Source organism: Narcine bancroftii, chromosome 4 (genome assembly GCF_036971445.1).
Source record: "Narcine bancroftii isolate sNarBan1 chromosome 4, sNarBan1.hap1, whole genome shotgun sequence".
Lineage (NCBI taxonomy): Eukaryota > Metazoa > Chordata > Chondrichthyes > Torpediniformes > Narcinidae > Narcine > Narcine bancroftii.
The window spans coordinates 96,419,560-96,431,986 of record NC_091472.1 but is presented as its reverse complement, the minus strand read 5'-3'; the positions used below and the strand labels follow the sequence as shown (position 1 = coordinate 96,431,986).

The window sequence follows — 12,427 nt, the reverse complement described above, 5'->3', positions numbered from 1 at the left end:
AATCTCATTACAATGACAAGTTCCCCAGAGGAGAACTTAAAGACCATGCCTGGAGAGCTGGGAAGTGGGTTGGGTTCAATTATTTCCTGAAGGATTCCATGGACCAAGTGTCCTTCCAGTGTGCTGTAGATTTCTCAGATTTTAGATATTTAAATATAACCCACAAAGTACACAACTGAAACAATGGTTACCTTTTACTTCCTATAGATGCAGCATTACCTGCTGAGTTTCTCCAGCACATTTGTGTAATACATTTGACCCCAGCATCTGAAAAATTGGGCCAACTTAATCTAAAGTGGATTGGTTGCTTCTCCTCACAATAGATGCAAGGTTAAAAACAATTGTGATGTGGGATGTGTGGTCATGGATATGCTGGAATTAATGGTTGTCAAAGGGGGTGGTCTTATTGATTCCTCGTACTGAGTAAAGCGGTTTCCAGCATGTTATTGAGAATAGGGGGCATACATAGAATTAGATTGCATTCACAGGGGCTTGCTAAATGCTCATGTGCTCAAGAATGCTCCTGTTCTCTGGTGTGCTCTGATTATTTGGGGAGGGTACACTTTTCTCCATTTGGGTACAGTGGTTAGTTCTGTTAATTTACAGGCTGCTGGTCGGACGTGTTGAAGTCTGCTTCTATTCACAACTCCTCAGCAGATGAAGTAGCACATGACTGCACACAGCAAGACCCTATAGCACCATAACCACTCCAACCAGAGAGGTTCCAATCATCTACCCTCAACATTCAATGGAATTATCACCAGCATTACCTTACAGGAATAATAGAGGCACAGCACAGAAACAGGCCCTTTAGCCCTCTAAATCCATACCAACCATCATCCACCCATTTCCTCAAATCAATCCCATTTTATTCTCCTCACATTCCCACAGAATCCCAAGGATTCTCTGCTCACCTACACTCCAGAGGGTCATTTCCAACAGCTATTTGACCTACCAACCACTCACCTTTTGGATGAGAAGTGAAATTGGAGTATCTGGGCTGGGGGTTGGGGTGGGGGTGGTGAGGAATCAATGTGGTCACAGAGAGAAGGTACAAACTCTAGACAGACAGCGTTCAAGGTCAAGATTGAATCTGGTTCATTCTCCTCACCTCTGTCTTCTGTAGGGACTGCTCCCTCCATGACTCCCTCGTGCACTCATCTGGCACCTTCCTTTGTGGCTATAGGAGATGCAACACTTGCACCCACACCTCCTCCCTCACTACAGTCTGGGGCCCCAAATTGGCCTTTCAAGTGAAGCAGCACTTCACTTGTGTGTCCACAGGACTGATTTACTGTATCAGATGCTCCCTTTGTGGCCTCCTCTACATCGGAGAGGCTGGACACAGACTGGAAGATCACTTTGCCGAGCATTTTTACTCATTCTGCAGCAGAGATATGGACCTCCCAGTGGCCAACCATGACAGTTCTGCATCCCACTTCCATACTCATATGCCTATCCATGGCTTCATCTACTATAAATTGGAGGAATATCACTTCATTTTCTGTCTGGGCATTCTCCAGCCAGATGGCATTAACAATGACTTTTCTGGTTTCTACTAACCTGCTCTCCCTTCCACCCACCCCCCTTCCCTATCCCCTCCAACACCTTTCTTCTAGTCAACTAACCACCCCTCCTCCCCTTGCTTGCTGCTGTGCCCTCCCTCCCTTCTCCACCCATCACTGATGTTGGGGCAAGAGCCCTAATGACTTGACCATTGCATTGTGACATTGTTGGAAAGGAATCAACAACAAAGGAATGGGGAGATTCACTGACATCAGGCGATGGAGGGAAAGAAGCTCAGATCAGCCATTCAAGGAGAAAGCAGGCAGGCACTTCACCCATGCACTGGCATATTTACCCCCTCTACCACTGGTGTACAGTGGCTAGTGGGCCTATAAATGCACAGCATTTACTTGCTCAAGTTACTCGCACCACACCACTAAGAAAGACAAAGGTAGCAGGGGCAACGGGAGACCTCCAGGTTCCCTGCCAAGTTCTGCATCATCCTGACTTGGAAGCATATGGTCACCAGTCCAAATCCAGAAACTCCCTCCTCAGCACCAGTGTTTTCACTGGAAGTACTGCAGCAGTTCAAGGTGGCAGCTCACCACCATCTCCTCAAGAGGCAATAATGCTGACTTTGTAATGCCCACATTCTTGTGATATTGTGATATTAAAAGAACGTTGTCAGTTCCTCAGCCTCCATTAATTTTCAATCTGCTCTCTGTTGGGTGCAGCAAATTATCTCAGGCAGAACTCCTTGATTAGTATTGTCCGATTCCTCAGGCTTCCTGGCTGTGTTTTGGAGTGAACCTGAGATATAATGCTATCTAGCATTCCTATTAACTGACCTGCGCTATTTGTTCACATGAGCAGTGAGGCTTGGAACTTTATCTTGGAGACAAGGGGATGAAGCAGGGTAAACATCTGTCACACCATGACAGACGACAGGACTTCAGGTATACTTGGTGCACTTTTGGTCTTACCTCACTATGGATGTTTCTGCTGGGTGGAAGGTTTGTGGGGTGGGGGGGGGGGGGTGGGGTGGTGGAATTTGTGATTGGGAAGTCGGGAAATATATCCAGGTTTGAAGTCATTAACCAGGACTGTTGCTTAAAAAGAGCTCAAAGAATTATCGAGGACCCTTTCCATCCAGCACACAGTATCTCTGACTCACTAACAGTGAGGAATGCAGAGGAACAGAGAAATCTTGGACTAATGGTTCAGCATTCCTTGAAGGTAGATTCCCTTGTCGATAGGGTCACGAAGAAGCTTTTGATATGCTGGCCTTTATAAATCATAGCATAGAATATAGGAGCTGAGAGGTGATATTGGGAATGTTTAAGGCATTGGTGAGGCCAAGTTTGGAGTATTGTGTGCAGTTCTGGTCTCCAAATTATAGGAAGGATATAAATAAGGTTGAGATGGTGCAAATAAGGTTTACAAAAATGTTGCCTGGATTACAGTATCTTGAATATGGAGAAAGAATGAGTAGGCTGGGACTTTATTCATTGGAGCGCAGAAGGTTGAGAGGGGATTTGATGGAGGTATTTAAAATTATGAAGGGAATAGATAGAGTAGATGTGAATAGGCTCTTTTCCCTGAGGGTAGGGAAGATTGGAACAAGGGGTCATATGTTAAGGGTTAGAGGGCAAAACTTTAGGAGTAATAGAAGAGGATGCTTCTTCACTCAGAGAGTGGTGGTCGAGTGGAATGATCTTCTGGAAGAGGTAGTTGCGGCAGGGTCAATTCTGTCATTTAAGAGGAGGTTAGATGAGTACATGGATGTGAGGAAGTTGGAGGGTTATGGGCAAGGGAGTAGGTAGGTGGGACAAGTAGATTTTTCACATAAATCAGTGCAGACTAGAAGGGCCGATATGGCCTGTTTCCGTACTGTAAAATGTTATATGGTTATTTTAGGAAGGAGGTACAGGAGCATCAAAATCAGGACTGCCAGGCTAGGAAATAGATTTTTCCTGTAGGGTGTGAGATTAATTAATCTGTAGCTGAGTAAATTATTCCAAAAATAATTTACTACATGTACTTCTCCGTATACTCCCACACCCCAAGGTCAGAGGCTAATTGGGCATTCAATGGTCCCTTGTGTGTGGGAGAGTGTCAAAACCTGGGGAGAACGAGGAAAATAAAATGGGTCAGCAGAGCCTGTGGATTGAAGCATTTGTCTCTGTACTGTATGTCTCCGAGACTTTTCCCACTGAATGTTGCAGCAGGGTCATGGACTCCTGCTCCTGTTTCTAATGTTCTCATGTAATTAATTGTTGTAAAGTAATCGCTAGCCAAATAACTGGAAATGTGAGTCATAATGCAGGATGGAGATGGAGAACCTGGTTGGGTGATGCCACAACAACAATCTTGCTCTCACCATCAGTAAGGCCAAGGGGCTTATTGTTGACTTTAGGAAGGGGAGGCCAAGGGACCACACATTGATAGGACAGGGGTGGAGAGAGTTAGTATCTTCAAGTTCCGTGGAGTCCAAATTTCAAAAGATCTGGAGCCAACACATCAAGGCAACCGTAAAGAAGGCACACCAACAGCTTCTTCAGGCCCCTTAGACTGCCGAGCCATGCAGAAGATAATAAACATAGCCTGGTCAATTAAAGGCTCTGACCTCCCATCCATTGCAGATATCTATGTGAGGCATTGCCTCAGAAGGCACCCATCACCCTGGTCACAATTTATTCTCACCTACCTTTGGGGAGAGGGTACAGAAGCCTGAACACCAGCACCTCTACATTCAAGACTAGCTTCTTTCTAATGGGCTTCAGAGTCTTGAACCTCTTCTTGCTACACTAATCAAAGACAATTTGCACAATTGCCAGTCACTTTTGTTTTGCATCAGGATGACTGTGAATATTTATATATGATTTATATGTGATTGTCTCTTTTAATTTAATTCACTTACTTGACTCTTACAGTTTTTCTTTACAATTACCTGTTCGGCTGCTACAGGTATGAATTTCAGTGTGCACGTACATTGTAAAATGTGTATGACGAGAAACATCATCATCAATCTCAGACCTATCAGAGGTACACACATCATTAGATATTGATCAGGATAGCCACAAACTATTATAAGAGATCGTGGCAGCCACGAATGGTGACTGACCAGAGCTGAACATCAACTTACCTTCAGCAAACTGAAGTGAATTCGGATCCATTGAAAGCGAGGTGTCATTGAAGAGCGCCATGGCAACCATGTCTTGCAACCTGGTCATCTCCATGGTTGCCAGGAGCTTCTCGGAGATCTCCTCCTGTGGTTCAAACAGCATATCTCCATTCTCCACTTTGTTAGAACCAATGTTGAGGATGGCACTGAGAACGTCACTGGGAGCTGCAGCCCTTCTATCAAAGATTGCGGCAAAGTGAACCAAACGACTGTCCATGCTGAAAGGAAAGGAATTCACAGCTCAAGTGCTTGACATTTCATTACGGAAGAGAGATTGACAGCTTGAGGAGGCATGGTTAATGCAGTGGCTAGTTCAATGCTATTACAGTACCAGCAACCCGGGTTTGAATCTGGTGCTGTCTTTAATGGGTTTGTACGTCTCCCCATGGCTTGTGGGGATTTTCTCCAGGAGCTCTAATTTCCTCCCACCCTCCAAAACATATGGGGTTGGCAGATTAATTGGGTGTAATTGGGCAGCACGTGTTTCATGGGCCGTAAGAGCTTTCTATCCTGTATTGCTAAAATTAACAAACATTTAAATTAAACCTCACTCCGTCTCCCCTACTTTTTTCTCTCTGCCTCTTCCTACCTCTGTCTCTCCCTACCTTCTCTCTCTATACTTTTAATTTCATCTCATCCCCTCTCTCCATCTCCATTCCCCTCTCTCCATCTATATCCCTCTCTCTACCTCTACTTCTCTCTCAACCTCTCTCTCTATACTCGACCCTTCCCTTCTCTCTTTCCCCTTTATCATGCCCTTCCTCCTTTCTCCATCTCTCCTCTACCTCTCTCTTTCTCTTCCTCAAATTTTGCCCTTTGTTCCTGTAAGAACCAAAGACCAAGATCCAAACCAAGGCTTTTAATAACTAAAAGACTGGAGCATACCACAAGTAGGTGGACCAGTCCAGAATGACCTGGTCTGGCTAGGAGCAATCCTTTAAGGCCTGCCAGTAGGTGTGACTACACTCTCAGCCAATCGCAGTCATCCTACACTACCATCTGTACATATGTACATATACACATTGTTGATAGAATCTGTACTATTCACAGTTCCCACCTATTTCATCCTAACCCCAACATCCATCAGTTCTCCTTCCCCCCCCCACCCCCCCCCCCCCCACTGCATCCACCTTCTGCACCTGGTCCTGGAGCTTCCCTTCATCCCCATTCTTAGTTTTTTGACCCTGAATCTTATGGGGAGATTATGAATAATATGGGTTCTTCCAGCTCCTATTGAGTGCTGATTTCCACTCATCAGGAATGTGAGGGGTTGCCCTTCTCAAGTTGAAGTTTATCATCACCTGACTGTACATATGAAACCAAACGAAACAGCGTTTCTCTGATCCACAATGCACACATATACACACAAAACACAGCATGTCATAATAGCATATTTTTTACATTAAGGTGCAATATAAAATAAATACATATAAATAATTTGGGGATGTTTTACTCAGTTACAGGATACTGTTCATCATCCCCATAGCCTATAGGAAGGAACTATTTCCCAGCCTGGAAATTTGATTTTGATGCTCCTGTATCTCTTTCTTGATGGTAGTGGGTCAGAGATACTTTGTGCTGGATAAAAAGGGTCCTCAATAATTCTTTGAGCCCTATTTAAGCAAAGTTCCCAGTGAATGTCATCAATAGAAGAAAGGGTGCCTGCAGTTGTGTAATGGAGGATTAAAACCATGTACTCAGATGCTTTTTGCTTATGTGGAACTGACGACACTGGGTCCACACGCAGGTCACCTTACTTTCAGAACTAGCAGATGTAATTAAACTCAGCCATGGGGACTTATCTGAAGATACACTTTGAAATGGAATTCCACCGTGAGGCCCAGGGAAAGCAGTTGTCAAATACGACACTCTGAAATTGACGTATTGGTCACAACCTGTCTTGCTCAAGAAGTTTTAATGAGTCCTTGTATCTACGAGATAAACCAGGATATCATAGCATCCTGCTCCATAATAATTAATCTTCTAAATTGTAGAATAGTATGCTCAGCTTTGATTTTGACTGACAAATGTTAGAGGGAGTGGGTGCATGATTAATTGTTTTTGGGGTATAAAAGTCTGTGGTCCTGCTGCTGAAGTTTAGACTCTCCGAGGGGTGGGAACACCCCTTGTCAAGAAGGAAGAACAGCCAGAGTCCGAGCAACGTCCCGGTCGGGGGAGGTGGAGAAGCTGCTACCAGCGCCCTGACAACCTACTACAAGTGTGCAGTTGTTGCCTCGCTTCGGCAGTTGGGACCAGTCCAAGCGTTGATAAGTATAGTTGGGAAGGGCTTGCATATTGTAGTGTGAAATCAGCTTTTGAATTAGTAATAAACATTTGTATAAACTGAACTGCTCTCGGTGTGTGTGTCTATTTTCTTTCGGTAGCTAAAACACTGTGACCAATCTAAAATGAACAAAATGAGAGGTATAAGTTTACCCAAGACAATTGGCGCTGCGAGCAGGGTTGGTCTCAAGATGTTTCGCCGAAAGAAAGAGGTGAGCCCTGAGCAGTTCTTGATTCCTGGATGGACTTCCAAAGACGATGGGTTTGGCATGTTGGCCAATACCCTGTCTTTGTTGGGACCACCCATTAGTTGGGATGAGAAGTTAGACTCATCAAGTGCACCTCTGGGAGAGCGGGTTGCCACTCTCCTTCGAGAAAGTAAATTTCCTGATAAAAAGGGAATGCTGACGAATGGTTTTTGGTTGCTGGCCACAGCATTACGCCACTCCGTTCAGCGTGAAGCAGAATTAATTCAAAGAGAAGTAGAATCTCAGTGCAAAAGAAAGCAATTAGAGGAGGAGCTAGAAGTCCTGCGACAATGCTGTTCCATGATGAGCGAGATTGTTCGTACCAGTCAGGACAGAGCCAAAGAATGGGAAGATAAGCATGTCCAAATGATTTGCCGTAATATTAAACTCCGGCAGCAGCTCTGTGCAGATAAGGAAAGGCATGGAGTAGAACCCGATCCATATCGTATTCATGCCATGATAAGGAATGGTGACGATCCTGATGTAATTGAGGATTGGGATGGGAATATCTGGAATGACAATGGTAATAATGCAGATACTCCTCAGCATGTGTCTAACATACTACCCTCTCCATCTGCTGTTCATGCCCGCCCTATAAGGCAGCAGATTTCCCAAACAGACAGAAGGGGGGATGATGTAAGGGTAGAGATGGAAGGGATAGATACCCCGGTTTCCCATGTGGACCCAGGGGAAAATACCCAAACCCCTGCTTATGCTCTATGGCCTACTCCCTCTGTTGGATGGCCTCCACCTCCTCCCCTAGACTGGGTGGAGGACCCTGTGAGCCAAAGTGGGAACAGGGGTCGGAAGGAGTCAATGATCCGTGATTTCTCTGTAAAAGAGCTGGCTGCCATTGGAGATCGATTTAGGCAAAAAGCAGGGGAACATCATCCCCAGCTGCTGAGTCCTCCTGGCCCAGCTGTGCTTTCTGCTCCCACTGCTGCTTCTATCGAGCTGGCTTCTCCTGCTCCAGTTACTCATGATGAGGTAAAACAATGGGTTAAACAGGCTCTTAAAGATAACAATAGCATGTGGTCCTGGAAGCCCCCGAACCCTTCTGAAGCCTGAAGGTGTGGGCAGGATTCCCGTGTCTACTCCATCGAGACACGGCGCACACACGGGGATCCGCGGCCCTACATACCGTTAACAATCCACTGGGGTGGGGGTAATGATCGCCAATACTTGGCTTTGGTCGACACCGGTGCAGAGCACTCGGTGATTCCTGGTAATCCAGACCTCTGGACTGGACCGGCCTTTCGAATAGAGGGGTTGGGAGGAGCGGTCACCCTGGCAAAGGAAATAAAAGTCTGTGCCATGGTGGGTGATAGCCCTTCCCCTGTCTGGTTACATGCCTTGGTGGCTGCTACTGACGAGTGTATCCTGGGTATTAATATGTTGGCCGGTATGGCCCTTAATACTAGCCAAGGGGGATTTGAATTTGGAATTCGAACTATTACAAAAAAACTAGTAGTGGGTCAGGCTAAGTGGGATCCTGTGATGGTGCCAGCCCCCATGAAACCAGTGTGCATTCCACAATATCATCTCCCTGGGGGGCAGGAAGAGATTACTGCCACCATCGATGCTCTGCAAGAAGAAGGGGTAGTGAGGCCCGCAACGTCGCCCTTTAATAGCCCTGTTTGGCCGGTCCAGAAGCCGGACGGCTCCTGGAGAATGACAGTTGATTATCGTTTTTTGAACAAACATGCCCCACCACTTGCTTCAGCAGTTCCGGACATTGTCACTCTTATTGAAAACATTGCTACTGGGAACTCAGGAACATGGTATGCTGTCATTGATCTCGCTAAGGCCTTCTTCAGTATTCTTATAGCTGAGGACTCACAGGATCAGTTCGCCTTTACCTGGAAGGGGCGCCAGTATACCTTCACCCACCTTCCAGTATCGCCTTCCCTCTCAATTCACCATTATATTGATGATGTGGCCTCCTGGAGCCTCTGGCAGAAACAAGAGGGTCGCCGAGTCCCACTAGGATTCTGGTCACGTACCATGCCTGAGGCTGCCACTCGTTATTCTGTTTTTGAACAACAGTTACTAGCCTGTTACTGGGCCCTGCTAGAGACTGAAAGAATGACAGGTGATGCAGATGTTCAATTGCGACCTGCACTTCCTATAATGAATTGGGTCCTGGCTAATGATGCTAATCTAAAGATCCGGCGGGCTCAGCAGTCTTCTATTGTTAAATGGAAGTGGTATATTCAGAGTCGTGCGACCAGAGGGCCTGAAGGGGTGGGCCGCATACACGAACAGGTGGCTTACCATCCTAGGTCAGGAACTCAGTTATCGGAGGAGGGGGATGGTGGCTCCAGTCAGTATGCTGAGTTGAAGGCAGTCACTTTACCACTAGATCCCCATGATCACCCTCTTCGCCTGTTTACTGATTCCTGGGCTTTGGCTAATGGACTTGTGGTATGGATGCCTGATTTGCAAAAGAACAACTGGATGATACATGACCGCCCAGTATGGGGCAAAGAGTTGTGGCAGCTGTTGTGGGATGCTTCCCACCATCGTGAGATAACCGTTTATCACGTTGATGCCCATACCAATATGGCGACTAACATGGCTCAACATAATGCAGTAGCAGATCAGCTTGCCACTATCAGCTGTGCTGATACCGTCCCCCTGGCTCGATGGGCACATGAACAGAGTGGTCATTTGGGGGAGAAGGGATCAGCTATGTGGTCCCGTACACATGCTTTATCCATCCATAAGGATGATGTCCGCATGGTCATATGTACATGCCCAGAATGTCAGCTTGTGAAGTTCCATACCGTTCCACCTGGTCCGCATGGCCGAATAAAACGGGGTGCTCACTCAGCTGCGATCTGGCAAATTGATTACATAGGCCCCATGCTAGACTGCATGGGTAAATATTACGTCCTAGTAATGGTTGACACCTTTTCGGGCCTGGTTTTTACTTTTCCCACCAAGACGGCTGACCAAGCTAGCACTATCCAAGGACAAAACCATTTGATTTATCGTTATGATGTTCCAGAGGAGATTCACTCTGATAATGGCTCGCACTTCTCCGGGAAAGCAATCTGTGATTGGGCAAATGACAACGGTATTTTATGGGTCCACCATATTCCTTATTACCCGCAGGCTGCCGGGTTAGTTGAACAAATGAACGGCTTACTGAAGGAACAAATTCATTTGTTATCATCACTGGGGACCCTGAAGGGGTGGTGCCATGTGCTGCAGCAGGCAGTCGACAATTTGAATCATCGCCCTTTAAAAGGAGGTACACCTTTCCACCAACTTCTTCACGCTCCTGAATTACAGCCTATTCCAGAGGAAAAACAGTCATTGCCCCCCATCCCCGAACTAGAGAATGTTGGACAAAAGGTATGGGTGGCACCACCAGGTCATGGCCCTCCTGTAAAAGGGGAAATAGTGACACCTGCCCAGGGTAACACTCGGTGGGTAGCTATTGAGGGACAGGATGATTTAGTCTGTTTAAACACTGAACGCTTATGGTATCGTGAGTGACATGTGTCAGGCTTCTTTGTTCCAGGTTCTCCATTTTACACTCCTGGTGATCTGGCTTAACAGCTGCTTTGATGCCAGCAATTGGATTTGTAATGTCGAGGACGTTCCAAGGGAGTTCCCCGTGGGAAACACGGTCCGATGCATTACACCAAGGAAGTCCTCGGTCACCAGCCTCAAGTGCAGCTTATATAAATATGTTATTGTTCAGCATGTTTCAAAATCTGTTCGTGAGCTCCAGTATCTGGGTATTGTGGCCAACAAGGATAATTTGAGCCTTGGTTGGAATCCTTTCTCATGGCTAACTGCTACATTTGGGGGAGTGGGCCACACTATCCTCCGTTGGTTGCTCGCGTCATTGCTTATCTTTGTAATTGTTGTTTTGATTTCTCTTTTTTCGCTCCCTCTGTACTCAAATACTGGTTAGGCCTCGCAAATGACAGATTGTGACCAAGGGGTGGAATGTAATGGAGGATTAAAACCATGTACTCAGATGCTTTTTGCTTATGTGGAACTGACGACACTGGGTCCACACGCAGGTCACCTTACTTTCAGAACTAGCAGATGTAATTAAACTCAGCCATGGGGACTTATCTGAAGATACACTTTGAAATGGAATTCCACCGTGAGGCCCAGGGAAAGCAGTTGTCAAATACGACACTCTGAAATTGACGTATTGGTCACAACCTGTCTTGCTCAAGAAGTTTTAATGAGTCCTTGTATCTACGAGATAAACCAGGATATCATAGCATCCTGCTCCATAATAATTAATCTTCTAAATTGTAGAATAGTATGCTCAGCTTTGATTTTGACTGACAAATGTTAGAGGGAGTGGGTGCATGATTAATTGTTTTTGGGGTATAAAAGTCTGTGGTCCTGCTGCTGAAGTTTAGACTCTCCGAGGGGTGGGAACACCCCTTGTCAAGAAGGAAGAACAGCCAGAGTCCGAGCAACGTCCCGGTCGGGGGAGGTGGAGAAGCTGCTACCAGCGCCCTGACAACCTACTACAAGTGTGCAGTTGTTGCCTCGCTTCGGCAGTTGGGACCAGTCCAAGCGTTGATAAGTATAGTTGGGAAGGGCTTGCATATTGTAGTGTGAAATCAGCTTTTGAATTAGTAATAAACATTTGTATAAACTGAACTGCTCTCGGTGTGTGTGTCTATTTTCTTTCGGTAGCTAAAACACTGTGACCAATCTAAAATGAACAAAATGAGAGGTATAAGTTTACCCAAAACAAGTTGTCTCTCATCATGGAACTGATGATGTATCATTGAGAGATACATCTCAGAAACTGGCTATTTAGCGCCATAACAGTAGCACTGCTGCAGCTGTAGTCATGGACCTGGGAGGAGTGGAGAGCATCTTTCAGCACTCCTCTGCCCTTTGTCCTATTGCCCAGTCATTACACTGATGTGCCCCTCTCAGGTTTAAGCAGCCTGTAAAATAGGGCAGGCTGTATTTTTTTTTATAAAACATCAACAAGCCCACAGAGGTCCATGCCCAAGATAGTGGTGCATGCTTGGCAGCCCAGTCCATGAGGGTTGTGGGCTTAGGGGAAACAGGGTTCTAGTGTCAGCAGTGACAAAGAGAAGACTGAGATAAGGAGACCCTTGCAGTGGACCAGCAAGGGGCTTGGTGGTTACAGGACTCACTCCAGGCTGTAGGTTGCTGGACACTGGCAGATGGGAACCAGGCATCAGGATTA

General features: G+C 46.1%; 1 protein-coding gene across 20 annotated transcripts in view; it reads right to left on the bottom strand.

Annotated features, from left to right (window-relative positions):
* The window catches only part of LOC138760861 (interphotoreceptor matrix proteoglycan 1-like), a 175,005-nt gene that overhangs the window by 37,333 nt on the left and 125,245 nt on the right, over positions 1 to 12,427 (bottom strand). For 17 of the 20 annotated variants that reach the window (XM_069932073.1, XM_069932087.1, XM_069932084.1 and 14 more), the window contains 2 exons: positions 4,652 to 4,908; positions 4,457 to 4,542 (listed from right to left, as the gene is read on the bottom strand). In XM_069932073.1, the coding sequence (XP_069788174.1) occupies positions 4,457 to 4,542; positions 4,652 to 4,908 (343 nt within the window). Of the gene's footprint in view, positions 1 to 4,213; positions 4,314 to 4,426; positions 4,543 to 4,651; positions 4,909 to 5,820; positions 5,994 to 12,427 lie in introns of those variants that run through there. The other 3 variants (XM_069932080.1, XM_069932091.1, XM_069932088.1) reach the window with 3 other exon arrangements.